The sequence below is a fragment of the Nematocida minor genome, assembly GCF_024244105.1.
Source record: "Nematocida minor strain JUm1510 chromosome Unknown 7914, whole genome shotgun sequence".
In the NCBI taxonomy this organism is placed as follows: Eukaryota; Fungi; Microsporidia; genus Nematocida; species Nematocida minor.
In genome coordinates, this window is record NW_026250352.1 from 3,204 (window position 1) to 15,740 (window position 12,537).

At 37.5% G+C, this 12,537-nt stretch overlaps 5 protein-coding genes across 5 annotated transcripts; 2 read left to right on the forward strand and 3 right to left on the reverse strand.

Moving 5' to 3' along the window:
* Positions 1-536: 536 nt before the first annotated feature.
* Positions 537-2,015, reverse strand: NEMIN01_2316 (uncharacterized protein; the record flags this gene model as incomplete). Its single annotated transcript, XM_051478258.1, has 1 exon — positions 537-2,015. One exon carries the CDS (start codon positions 2,013-2,015, stop codon positions 537-539), a length of 1,479 nt encoding a protein of 492 aa, XP_051334218.1.
* A 315-nt stretch (positions 2,016-2,330) lies between these two features.
* On the reverse strand, positions 2,331-3,953 carry NEMIN01_2317 (uncharacterized protein; the record flags this gene model as incomplete). The annotated part of the gene is made up of 1 exon (XM_051478259.1): positions 2,331-3,953. The coding sequence occupies one exon, from the start codon at positions 3,951-3,953 to the stop codon at positions 2,331-2,333; it is 1,623 nt and encodes a 540-aa protein (XP_051334219.1).
* Positions 3,954-4,627: 674 nt separating this feature from the next.
* NEMIN01_2318 (uncharacterized protein) lies at positions 4,628-7,819 on the forward strand (the record flags this gene model as incomplete). The annotated part of the gene is made up of 1 exon (XM_051478260.1): positions 4,628-7,819. The coding sequence occupies one exon, from the start codon at positions 4,628-4,630 to the stop codon at positions 7,817-7,819; it is 3,192 nt and encodes a 1,063-aa protein (XP_051334220.1).
* A 553-nt stretch (positions 7,820-8,372) lies between these two features.
* Positions 8,373-10,124, reverse strand: NEMIN01_2319 (uncharacterized protein; the record flags this gene model as incomplete). The annotated part of the gene is made up of 1 exon (XM_051478261.1): positions 8,373-10,124. One exon carries the CDS (start codon positions 10,122-10,124, stop codon positions 8,373-8,375), a length of 1,752 nt encoding a protein of 583 aa, XP_051334221.1.
* Positions 10,125-10,546: 422 nt separating this feature from the next.
* NEMIN01_2320 (uncharacterized protein) lies at positions 10,547-12,537 on the forward strand (the record flags this gene model as incomplete). Its single annotated transcript, XM_051478262.1, has 1 exon — positions 10,547-12,537. A coding segment is annotated over one exon (1,991 nt), but the record flags the coding sequence as incomplete, so codon positions are not given.

Here is a 12,537-nt window from a genome sequence, read left to right on the forward strand (position 1 = left end):
CCCACGCGGTCTCCCATCGCAGTACTATCAAAGCTGTCACGCGCTTAACTTCAGAGATCAAACGGGATCTGGTGTGAACGCGAGCATATGGCCGCACGCCTTTTCTTTCTTCCTCTCTTCTTGTGTGTATATTGTTTTTACTTTTTCTTCTTGAATTATATTTTCATTAACACTTTTGTTTAGAGGTCTTTTCAAGTGTGCTCAGCTATTAGATCATCATTCACCAGAGAACACCAAATGATTGTTCTTCTATTTATGTAGCAGGGCAGAGCATTGCATTTAAGCAGGTTTTCTTCAAAGTAGATGCTAGCTGCTGAAGTAAAAGAGAGAGAGCTGTAAAACAAATAAGTGTGCAACTGTGAGCAGTAGAGCCCAAGAGTTTTTACCAGAATAAAATGTAAAAAAATAACACAAAAATATTCAAGTATTGGATGTGACGCAATAGAGGTGCTCAAAACCTAAAACTAATTTATTTTGATATTAGCTGGCTAGGGCCAGATAGCTCAAGATATGTTATGGCTGTTCATGTTTCGTAATTAGCTGCTGTCCATGACATGATATAAATTATCGCTGTCACTGTTTGCAGCAGTTGTTGACTTGCTCTTTGAGTAACGATGGCTAGTATATGCCGTTGATCCAAGTAAAAGAAGACTGCCAACTAATAATTTTCCAAGACTGCTTGTCCGGGCTGATGCACCCGCTGAGCTAGGCTCTGTTTCACCTGACATGTCAAGTGTCTGGTGCTGCTCAACTGGCTCATCCACTTCCATTTTTTCTGCTGCTTCTGCCTCATCTGCTACTATCACTTGTACGTTCAGTATGTTTGCAAGTTCTTTTATCTTCTTGAGCAAGTATTGCTGCTGAACCGGACTTAATCTGGTTAAGAATCTTTGATTGTGATAAAATCTTGCATTGGTATAATCCTGTATTAGTTCTTTTCTTCCATTATATTTTAATAGATACGTAGCATTTTTTGGATTAGCTTCTACTTCTTTACTAGATTTATCTTTCCTTTTATCTACGAGTTTCTTTAGATTCTTATCCTTATTCACCACGTAATCTTCATAAAAGTTAGTTAAGTCTGTTTTTAGCCTTAGAATGTTTGGCCCGTCATCTGTTTCCTTCAAGAATGCAGTGTCATTTGCCAAGTATTCCAATGCTTGGGTCATGTAGTCTCGTGCGTTTTTCTCATAGTGAATATTCCTAGAGTTATCTATAATAGAAAGAACTATCTCTAGATCTTCTGAGATAAACAAATTACTAATTTCTTTAACTATCTTCTGCTTATTTTCAGCATCAGCTCCTTCTGTTTTATTCTCCTTAATTATGTTCTCCATTTCTTGATATTTGTTAAAAAGAAGCTTCAGTCCATAGTCTACCAGCGGTATATCAGTATTTTTATACATACTAGTATACAGCTCGTCTAGAGTGTAGTATGTTTTTCCCGATAGATAAACTTTTAAGTCATCCATCAATGAGCACCCAAAAGACATAGAACATAAAAGCTTTCGGTCTAAGATCTCTGAGGTGAAATGAAGCATGCCCTTCAAGTTTGAGAACTTTGCATCATCAATCTCCAGTGTGCATGTTATAGGGCTTAGATCGTCACCGACAGCATCTGCAGAGTTATTCTTTCTACAAACGCCATGCTCTGGATTGTATATAGCTGGATTCTGTCCTATAATGCTATTGATTAAAGCAATAGCTTTTTCCTTAATAAAGTCATCATTATTCTCCTTCTCCAATGCATAATACAAGTTATCTGTATCTAGCGCAGAAAAATGGTATACAGAGCAATCATATATTCTAGTCTTAACTATATTTAGGATGTCCTCTTTTTCTTCCTCACTGTACTCACCTTCTATTTCTAGGTTTTTGTCAAGTATCTTCTTAAGCATAGGAAAAAATCTTTCTGATGGAAACTTTGATCGAAACATTGATTTAACTTCACTGGACTGGCAGGCTTTTACTATTCCTTCCACGTTTACCTTCAACTTAACTTCCCTTTTGGTCATTCTAAAAATTTTAATTAAAAAAAAATATTTAAAAGGCATGGGATTTCTCAAGGCAGCAAAATTTTATTTTTATTTTTATTACGCATTACTATATTCAACTAGAGCATAGTGAAGTACAATTAAATGTTTAAAGTTAAAAGATGGTAAAAAGTTGTCTGCACAAAAGACATAAAAGATGTAATAGTAGAAGTGCTCAAAACCTAAAACTAATTTATTTTGATAGTAGCTGGCTGGGGCCAGGTAGCTCAAGATATATTGTGGCTGTCCATGTTTCGTAATTGGCTGCTATCCATGACGTGATATAAACTATTGTTGTCACTGTTTGCAGCAGTTGTTGGCTTGCTCTTCGAATGATGGTTGGCATGCATATGCCATTGATCCAAGTACAAGAAGACCGCCAGCTAACACTTTTCCAAGGGTGCTTGTCCGGGCTGATGCGCCTGCTGGATTAGACCCTGTTTCACTGGACATTTCAAGTGTTTGGTGCTGCTCAACTGGCTCATTCACCTCCATTTTTTCTGCTGCTTCTGCCTCATCGGTTACCACCACTTGTACTTTCAGTAGTTTTGCAAGTTCTTTTATCTTCTTGAGCAAGTACTGTTTCTGGGCTGGACTTAAGTTAGCTAATATATTTAAGTAAGCTTGAAGAATATCAATATCACTACAAATTAATCTTGCTTTGTCAATATCAAGATTTGATAAAAATATCTTATTATTTAGGAAATTAATTTCACGTAGTATACTTTTCATCTCTTCTTCCTCTTTTCTCACTACCTTCTGGTACTCTTGCGAGTTTGGATTAAGCTCAGTTGTGTTTTTCCACTCTGTCAGACTCTTTTCTTTTGTATTCCACTTTTTTTCTTCGCTACTAACAGATATATATAGTATTCTCCTTTCATCACGTAGTTTTTTTACTTTGTCAGACATTATTTCTAACAAGCCATTACGGTTAGTTATATAGTCTCTACTAAAGTTGCTCAAGTCTGCTTTTATCTTCAGCACCTTTTGCTCACCTTTACCACCCAATATATCGGTGTTGCTTGCCATGTAGTCTAATATGTTAAGTATATTGTTGTATATCATTTTTTTATATATAATTCCTCCTTCGTTATTGAGGATAGAGAAGACGACCTCTAACTCTTCCTTTTTAAACAACTTGCTAAGTTTTTCAGGTATATCCTGTACTTTATTGTTGTTGCTAGGACTTTCCATTTCTTTGATGTACTTAATTAGACGCTCGATTAAATGATATTTCTCGTAAATAAGCTTCAGTCCGTAGTCTATCAATGGAACTTTGTTTTCTTCTTTAGTGTATAGATCGTCCAGACTATAGCATCCTTTTACAGATGTATACTTTCTAAAAAGATTCATATTCAATAAACGCATTAAACTCAAGACAGAATAAGCATTCTCTCTATCTAGACACTCTGAGGTAAGTTGGAGTATATTTTCCAAGTTTGTATCATCAACCATCAAAGTGCATGTTTTAGTGCTTAAATCAAGCTCTCCATTAGATAGATCTACACTATCTATCTTTCCATGCATATCAAACTGTCTATTTATTCCATGCTCAGAGTTGTATATAAGCGGATTTGGGTTTATAAGTGTATTAGCTAGGAAGGTGAATGCATATTTAAATTTTTCTTCGACTCCACTCAGTAATTTATATGACATAAATTGAGTCATATAATCTTCATTTAAACTGTATGTAAGGTGCTGACAGATATCATTTTTGATTATTTTTAGAATAGTCTCCTTCTTCTCCTCACTAAGCTCCTTACTTTCTATTTTTAGATTATCTTTAAGGATGCGCTTCAGTATGTTCATATAGTTTATCTCTTCAACTGATGTGATGGATATATCGTTTCTATCAAGAGACTGGCACTCTCTTAGTATTCCTTCAATATTGATCTCCAGTTTAACTTCTTTCATCGCCATATTGCAAAATTTTAATTGCAAAAAAATATTTTAAGGATTGGAGGCTCCTCAAGGCGGAAAGATTTTATTTTTATTTTTTATACTTATATAGTAGTAACAAAGAAGTATTAATGTTCTTATTTTCTATTCAAAACATAGAGCACTTAGCTAGTAGATAACTTATCCAGAAGATGGGCTGGTTCTAAAGGCTTAAACAATAAATAATCCTGTACAAAAAACAGTGTATAATGTGTGCTCTTTTCCTTCCTTTTAAGCATCAAGAAATAATGGACACAAGGGTCTAGCAATACACAGCAGAAAGACAGATAGGAAGATCGACAAGAGAGCAGCTGTAATGGCATATCTACAAATTACCTGGCAAGAATGTCCCCTAAAATGCATGGAAGAGTAAGGTGGCAACTGAAAATTATAAATAAAAAAATGATATTTTCAGCATGAAAAGTCAGGAATGAAAGAAAATACTGAATGCGGTAAGCATCGCCCTTACTTTCTTTATCACAAAGTGCAGAGGCAGCGAAAACCCTTTTAACGGGCACATATTCAGCGGTGCAGACCCATGGACAGGAGCAGACAGGGCTGAGAATGTACTGACTGACCTAGACCATCCTTCTTTCACAATACCTACGAATGAATTCTACTGGAGCGGGTATGACTCGGGTAGTAGAACAAATGATATGGCAGGCCAGTACGCTCAGCCTGGCCCGTATGCAGTAGAACACGGTATGCCCGAGAGCATGCCCAGCACATCAAGAGATGCAGAGATGTCTACAGATAACAATGGCATCATAGGTATTTCTCCTGCTATGCAAGACTCTGCAGGTATTTTTCCTTATGAAGAATACGGTAGACAAAATTTTAATGCAAACAGTGAGCTCGGGCATCAGCACAGATACGAGCATCTATTCATGCCAGGGTCTAGTGTTATCAGGTACTCTACCAATCCAGCATATGCTGTGCCTAGCACATCAAAACAGGGGGATACAACAGATGGCACAGACTTTTTCTCTACTAGCCCATACATGTGTGCCTCAGCTCAGAATGAGCGCGTGGCCTTTGAAGGACAGCAGAGAACAGAAGAGCAGGGTGGAGAATATATACAGCAGCAGTGCATGGGACAGCCAAGTGCATACGAAAATACTTTTGATCAGCTAGAAGACTCTGCTAGTCTGTATGCCAATGAAGGCAAAGCAGGAAGTGAAGAAAGTAGAGAAAGATCAGATTTTGATAGCATCAAGCCAGATGAAGATATCTCCATGTACGATGCATCTCAGCCAATAGATGCATGGATAAACCGGTACTTTCTGCCTGCAGAGCCTGTAGAAGAGTCTAGTCCCAGTATTGCCTCTACGTCTGCCTCTAGCGAAAAGAACACTAGTGCCAGAAGAGCTAGAGCAGAAAAAAGAAAATCAAAAAATGTGGACGGATCAGCAGATACCTCTAGTCTCCAGCAGAAAACAGAGAACAAGAGAAAGAAGAGAAGAGAGTCATTGGAAGAGGTGTCTGACTCCATCTGTGAGAAACAGGAGATTGAAAGAGCAGAAAGCGACCAAGAAGAGACAGTCCAAGAGAAGCAGCCAAAAGCGTCTAAGGATGCAGGCCAAAATGCCAGAAGAGTGTCGAGTCTCTTTGTCAAACTGTGGAACAACACGAGACTGACAAACGGGAGAAGAATGAGCTACAAATCTCTGCATAAAACAATATACCGGTACGAATACAGCAACTTTACCGCTTCTATGGCTCGGGAAATACTGAACAAATCCTACCAAGCAAAGATCAGAAACTACATAGAAAGTTTTTCTGCAAAAACTGCTCCTCTGATAAAACAGAATGCTCTGTGGTACTTCATTGCCAGCAGAACCACAAACATAGCCACAAAGCACAGAGACCTTCTGTGGCTGAAGGAGCTGCTTAGCGAAAAGAAGGAGAGTAAACACAAGAAACTCATAATGAATCTTGAAGGATACTATCCGGGGGTGATTGACGATATGCTCGCATACATGGAAAAGCACAAGTCGCTGAGAGTTGCCAAAGTGTCTCCTCCGACTGTGTGGAAAGAGACCCTGGGCGATCTATACATCCGAAAAAACCTCGATCTAAACTACAGTATGCTGGAAAATCAAGACACAATCAGCCAAATAGACCAAAGGTACTCTGCTCTGGCGTATGCTCTGCGCATGATTCTGGCTCTGCCTGAGGTGCATCACGACTTTACCAGCATCAGCATAAACCTGATAAAAGACACTAAAATGTCTGTAGACGCATCGACCAACAAGCAGAAACAACAAGTTCTACTGGCAATATACACATTGGTGAATGAAAAAACCGGGAATAATAAAAAAGCGGAAAAGTCCTACGAAAAACTTCACGGTGCTCTGGTGAGTGTATACAGGAAAGAAGGAAAGAAAGAGTCAACAGCGCCTGAGCTGTACAATGAGATGTACAGAGTTCTTGCTGATTTCTATGATAAAGTGAAGGTGTTTGATGCCAATGAATACATTTTGGCAGGCAAGTGCGTTATAAAGCATCAAATGTACGTTAAATGCGAGGCAATCTTAGAACACGCACCAGACGGGTCTTCTATACAGATATCCTACCCCGAATATTCATTTGAGATGGACAAATGGAAGATTTCATTTGATGTAGAACCGCACTACCACGTGTACTATGTGGACAATGCAATACAGCAGTCCAGGATGCTGTGCATGCCCATATACAAAAAAGATGGGAGCAAAGAAGAGCATTATTTGCACACGATTGAAGGCATAGTAAACTACATAAAAATGGTGCATCGAATAAAAATAAAGCTAGACCACATACACCCCTTTAAGGTGCACAAAAAAACAAGAGAGTGGTCGTACATCAAGAGGAGAGAAGAAAGAAGAAAAACAGTGAAAGAGCTGAACGAGTACGAAGTGGTCTTTTACCGAATCGAGGAAGATATAAAAACAACGAGGTTCACATTTGCAGAGTTTATGCCCCCGCATACGCACAGCTTGAAAAATATCCGCATACCGCTGTTCCTTACTCCTTTTATGCGGTCGGCCATGGAGATCGGCCCCTTTATCATGATAGGTGTGCATGCAGAGATAGACTCTATAGAGCTTGAAAATGTGGTCTCTGATTTGTACGAATACAATTACAATTACATAGGGAAGGAATACTCGTACGTTTACAGATACTACAGCAATCTATACATAGTGCCAAGTGCAGAGAATGCAGAGACTCTCAACTGCTACATCATGAACTACCAAGCCATTTCGAACGAGAGAGGCTCTACCAAAGCTGTGTGGTACGTGAATATGACGGGCGGTGTAAATGCGTACACGCACTGCACATTTGACAGAAAGTTCAAAGAAAAAGAAAGCTTGGACAAGTTTAATAATTTCATTAAAGTGCTGGAGTCGAGGGAGTACAACAAGGACAGCGAGCTGCAGGGCGTTTGGCTGCGCAATAACGACCAGGAAAACAGAAGATCAAAGAATCTGGAGGAAAGAATATACACCTGGCTGGTGAATGTTAATAAGAGCAAGAATGAGATCAAGAATGATAGAAGGGCGATCTTAGATGAAATAAGAAAAGAGGAAGAAAAGTTTAAGGAATCCGATGAAAAGCTGAAAGTTCTAGGAGTACTGGACAAAAGAAGCTGTACAACGAAAGAGAAAAATGATAAGAATGCAGCCAATACCAAGAAAAGTATAGCAAAGAAAAGGCTTGAAGACCTGCACAGGGAGCTGCACGAAGAGATGTCTGAAAGACCAGACGAGCAGACAGAGCTCATTGTGTTCCGCAATGTGAACAACAGCAAGTCCAACCTCGGGGCACACAACGAGATTCTTGATGTTTTAATGTCAGCGTACAATCATTAAAAAAACTTATGGGAATAAATAGAGGTTTTTATCTGGCGTATATCACTGTTTTTTTACCAATGGTTTGAATGGCATATGAATAAATAGCACACACAGTTGGTTTTTTGATAGACTGCTAGTGTGCTGTAGTTTTAATACTAAAGAATGAAAACTTGTCAGTACTTCATGCGTACATAAATATAAGTATTACAAAAGAAAAATAAAAGAAAATAAATAGACATTAAGTGTACAGGAATAGGTAGAACTTTACTTTTTTATTTTTCTTTTTATTGCTAGTATCATCTATTCGGAAGAAAAGTATGCTAACATAGCTGTAATAGTATAGTGATCATAAGATTAGGTGTGATCTATTTTAGATCCTAGAGATACTTAGAATAAGTCAGCTCAAGATCAGGATATGCCATGTCTGTTCGTTTTTCTTGGGGTATATTTATAGTATGATACTTCTCTGCAAGTCAATGGCTAATACTAGCAGATTTCATCCTATTTTTTAGCAATTTAAGAAGTAATACCGATGCTATTACAAAAAAAACACACAGTATAAGCATTTTAACTATACCACTCTGGGTGAATTTTGTTGCATGGGGTTTTCTTTCTCTGCTTCTTTTATCACTTTGGGTACTATAATAGCATCATCTTTCCTTTCTTCTATTCTGTCCTCTTTTTCCTCTACTTCTTTTATCTCCTTCAGTTCTATGCAGTCATCATTCTCTGGCTTCCTTTCTTCTACACTATCTTCTTCGATTACTTCGATTACTTCTATTATTTTAGTTTTTATAGTGTCATCATCTTCCTTTTTTTCTATTTCGTTATCTTTTTCTTTCTCTAGTACCTCTAACACTGGATTACTAACAGATTCTTTCTTTTTTTCTATATCATTGGTACTATCTTCTGTTACTTCTATTTTTATGTTTAGCGCGCTTAGACACTCTTCCAACTTCTTGATTAAGTATTTTTTCTGAAATGGAGTCATTTTAGATAACTTTTCTATTACATATAGAATTTCCTGAGTTTTATTATAGTGGCTCTTTTCTCTTTGTATTTCCCATTGTACTAGCTCAAAATCATTTTCTAGAGAATTGATTTCTCGATTTAGATTTTCCATCTTTTTATTCTTCTCTTCTTGTGTTTTTGAATCATGTTCACTTATTCTTTTCAACTTTCTCAAATCTGTCTCTTTTTTACTAAGAGAAGTATTTATCATTCTCTTTATATTTACTAACGTGTCTTTTTTTTGACGCACTAGCTCTTTTAATCTTTTGCCAGTTATGTAGTCTTCACTAAAGTTGCTTAAGTCTGCTTTTATCTTCAGCACCTTCGGCTCGCCTGACTTTCCCAGGGAGTCAGTACTATGTGCTATATAGTCTATTAGTTCAATCATGTATTTTTGTATTACTTCTTCATAGTCAATTGTTTCTATATGCTTTTTAAAGGAAAAGAGAGCCTTTAACTCTTCGTCTCTGAACGTGTTTTTAATTTCTGTTTCAATGGCACTATACAACTCACTATCGGGATTGGCCTTCTCTTTCTTGATTTTCTCTGCTAATTCTTTGATTTTGTAGTATTTTTTCTTAATAAGAGCCAATGTATAGTCTATCAATAGCACATCCGTTTTCTCGTACTTTTCAGTGTATAACTCATTAAGAGTGTGGTATTCTTCTATTGGCAAAAAGCTCCTCAAAATATCTATGCTTTCCTGCCCAAAAGTGTTAAATACATTATCATAAAGAAATTCTCTATATATGCTCTCTTCAAAGTACTCAAGTAAGCTTTCTAGGTTTGAAAACTTTGTGTCGTCTATCTGCAGTGTGCACGTTCTAGTGCCTATGCTGGTGGCGCTATTAGGTATGTTTATTTTCTCTTTCTTCTTGTGCCTATCTATCTGCATGTCTATTCCATGCTCTGGGCTGTATATAAATAGATTTTTCTCAGCGATTTTATTAATTAGATTAATGCATTCGTTTCGAATGCCATCGGTATTTCTAGCCTTCAGTTCTTTTTGCATATTATGTATACTTTTTGCGTTTTTAGCCTCTTGATACATAAAGTATTTGCAGACTTTTTTCTTGATTATCTCCAAGACAGTTTCTTTTTCTTTTTTACTATACTGGCTATTTTCTTTATTGCCATCATGCTGAGCATTTTCTATTTCTATATTTTCAAATATTTTCTCTATTATAATCAGCTGGCTTGCTTCGTAATTAAAATCAGCACCTTTGAACATGCTATTTATAGTTTTGCTAGACTGGAGGTCTTTTATTGTCTCATCTACATTTATTTTTAATTTAACTTCTCTTGTGGTCATTATAAAAGTTTTAATTGGAGAAAATAATTTAAAGTTTTAGCTCTTTTCTTCTTCTACATGATTTGTACTGCTGTTAAATTTCATTGGTGGTATTCTCTGAGCGCATCTAATTAGTCTATTGAGAAAAGGTGGCTCTTTCTCCATAGAAACATAGGAGAACATCTAGTATTGGAATAAAATCTGTATGGTTTGTTGGGCTATCTAATCAGTCTGAATAATACTAGTACTATACAAACAAAAAAGTAGCATAAATTCAAAATACCTAAAGTGTTAGTAGCTGTTGTGCATGGGTATAGTATATAGCTGAATGCTATCAGAAGATTTGTATGGTAGAATACGCATAGGGACAAGGAGTAAGGAGTATTTCCCCAACTGAAATTATAAATAGAAAAAAACGATATTTTCGCATAAAAAATCACAAAATGAAGAACATGGTAAGTGCACTTGTAGTGCTTCTTTCTCTTTTTATCAGAGAGTGCAGAGGGGGAGGACATAGCTCCAGCGCAGAAAGATCTACAGACGATCCCATGATAGGAGAGGGTGGCACAGCAAGACAGAGAAATAGCAAAGCTAATCATGATTCCTTGGATCCGAACCCAGCTCTAGATGCTGTAACTAATGAAAAAGAATGCGATTATAATAATTTTGACATGGTGGATAAACCCTGGGTTGGCCTGGCTGGAGACATAGAAGATGTTGCAAAGCAGTATAATTTGACTCAGCAGGATATAAAAAACCTTGATACGTATGAAAATGTTTTTAATAAAGCAGATAGTAACAGAAGTGCCAGCTCGCCTAGTGCAGGAAAAAGAAAAGCTAGTTGCACGGTAGACAGTTCAGTGGATGGATCTGAGAGTGTAGCAGGAGAAAAAAGAAGAAAAGAAGAAGATAGTGTATACGTAGATGATAAAAGAGAAGATGATGATGAATATATAGATGCTGAGATTGAAGCGGCAATAGACAATTATATACAGATGATTTCGAGACTCAGAGCGTCTGCTGGGAAGAAAAACAAGGAAACCATAGCTCCAAAAGAGCACAGTATGGTCCGCTGGCAGAGCACAAAATTGACAAACTTGGTAAGACACAGACATGTAATAACTTATGACAATCTGCACGAGTGCAGGCATTCAGCCAAATATCTAAACGGTCTAGCAAAAGACAATGTGTATCAAAGAAAGCTTAAAAACGACATTAAGTATTTTTTTGATAACATTTCTTCTCTGATAAAGGATAACGGGTTCCTCTATTTTCTTGCAAGCAGGCCCACACGGTTAAATCCAAAACACAGGTATCTTTTCGGGACAAAGTATCTGTGTGTGAACAGTGAGAACACTGCATACAAAAAAATGGTAGAGAGTTTTGCAGGGTACTATCCTGGTATAGTCGATGACTTGATAGCATATCTGGAAGAGAACGAGCCAATGAAAATAAGAGAAGACAAGTTTCCAGCCGAGTGGAAAAGGACCCTAGGCGATATTTACATGAGTGAGTGCCCTAAAGTAAACTATAAAATGTTTAAGAAACAGAGAAATATTGCCCAAGTAGACAGTAGGCACCGCGCACTCGCATATGCTATGCACATGATTATAATGCTGCCCGAAGTGTACCAGGACTTTTCTAAGATCAGCGAAAAGTTTATAGAAGAGACGTGCAACAGTATGTCAGACGACAAGGACAGAAATAAGAGGAATGTTCAGATTATATTGGTAATGAGAGAAATAATGCGTATGCATATAGGAGAAATAATAGATGAAGCTGCATACGCTAAGCTGTACAATATGCTTAAAAGTGTGCTTGGCGAAGCAAGAATGCTGCAGGCCACAGCTGTGGATCTGTATGCACACATATATAGCTTTCTTGTGGAGTTCTACAAAAAAGCTGTGATTTTTGACAAAAACAACAGATATGTTCTGGTAGGCAAGTACGTAATAAAGAAGCAGAGACAGATAAAAGGAGAAATAGTGGTAAACATGGCAGCAGGCAAGCCGGAAGAGAGAATGTCAGCTCCAAGCTACTCGTTTGAGGAGGGCATATGGAGTGTCTCGCCAGTTAAGCATAGCCACTACCATGTGTACTATGTGGACAATACAATGGGCCAGCCCAGAAGACTGTGCATGCCTATCTACAAGGGAGAAGAGAGCAAAGAAGAGCAATACTTGCACACAATTGATGGAATAGTAGAATATATAAAGGAGCTGTATGAAATGGCAAAGAACTCAGATTTTATACACCCGTTTAAAGTGGACAAAGAAACTAAAAAATGGTCGTACATCAGCGCAAGCGACAGAAGTAAAACAGCGAAAGAGCTAGAGGGATACGAGGTAGTATTTTACCATATTAAGGACAGCCTAGAGGAGAATTTTACTTTTGCAGAGTTTGAGCCTGCAGAACCGTACGGAGCGAATAGGAT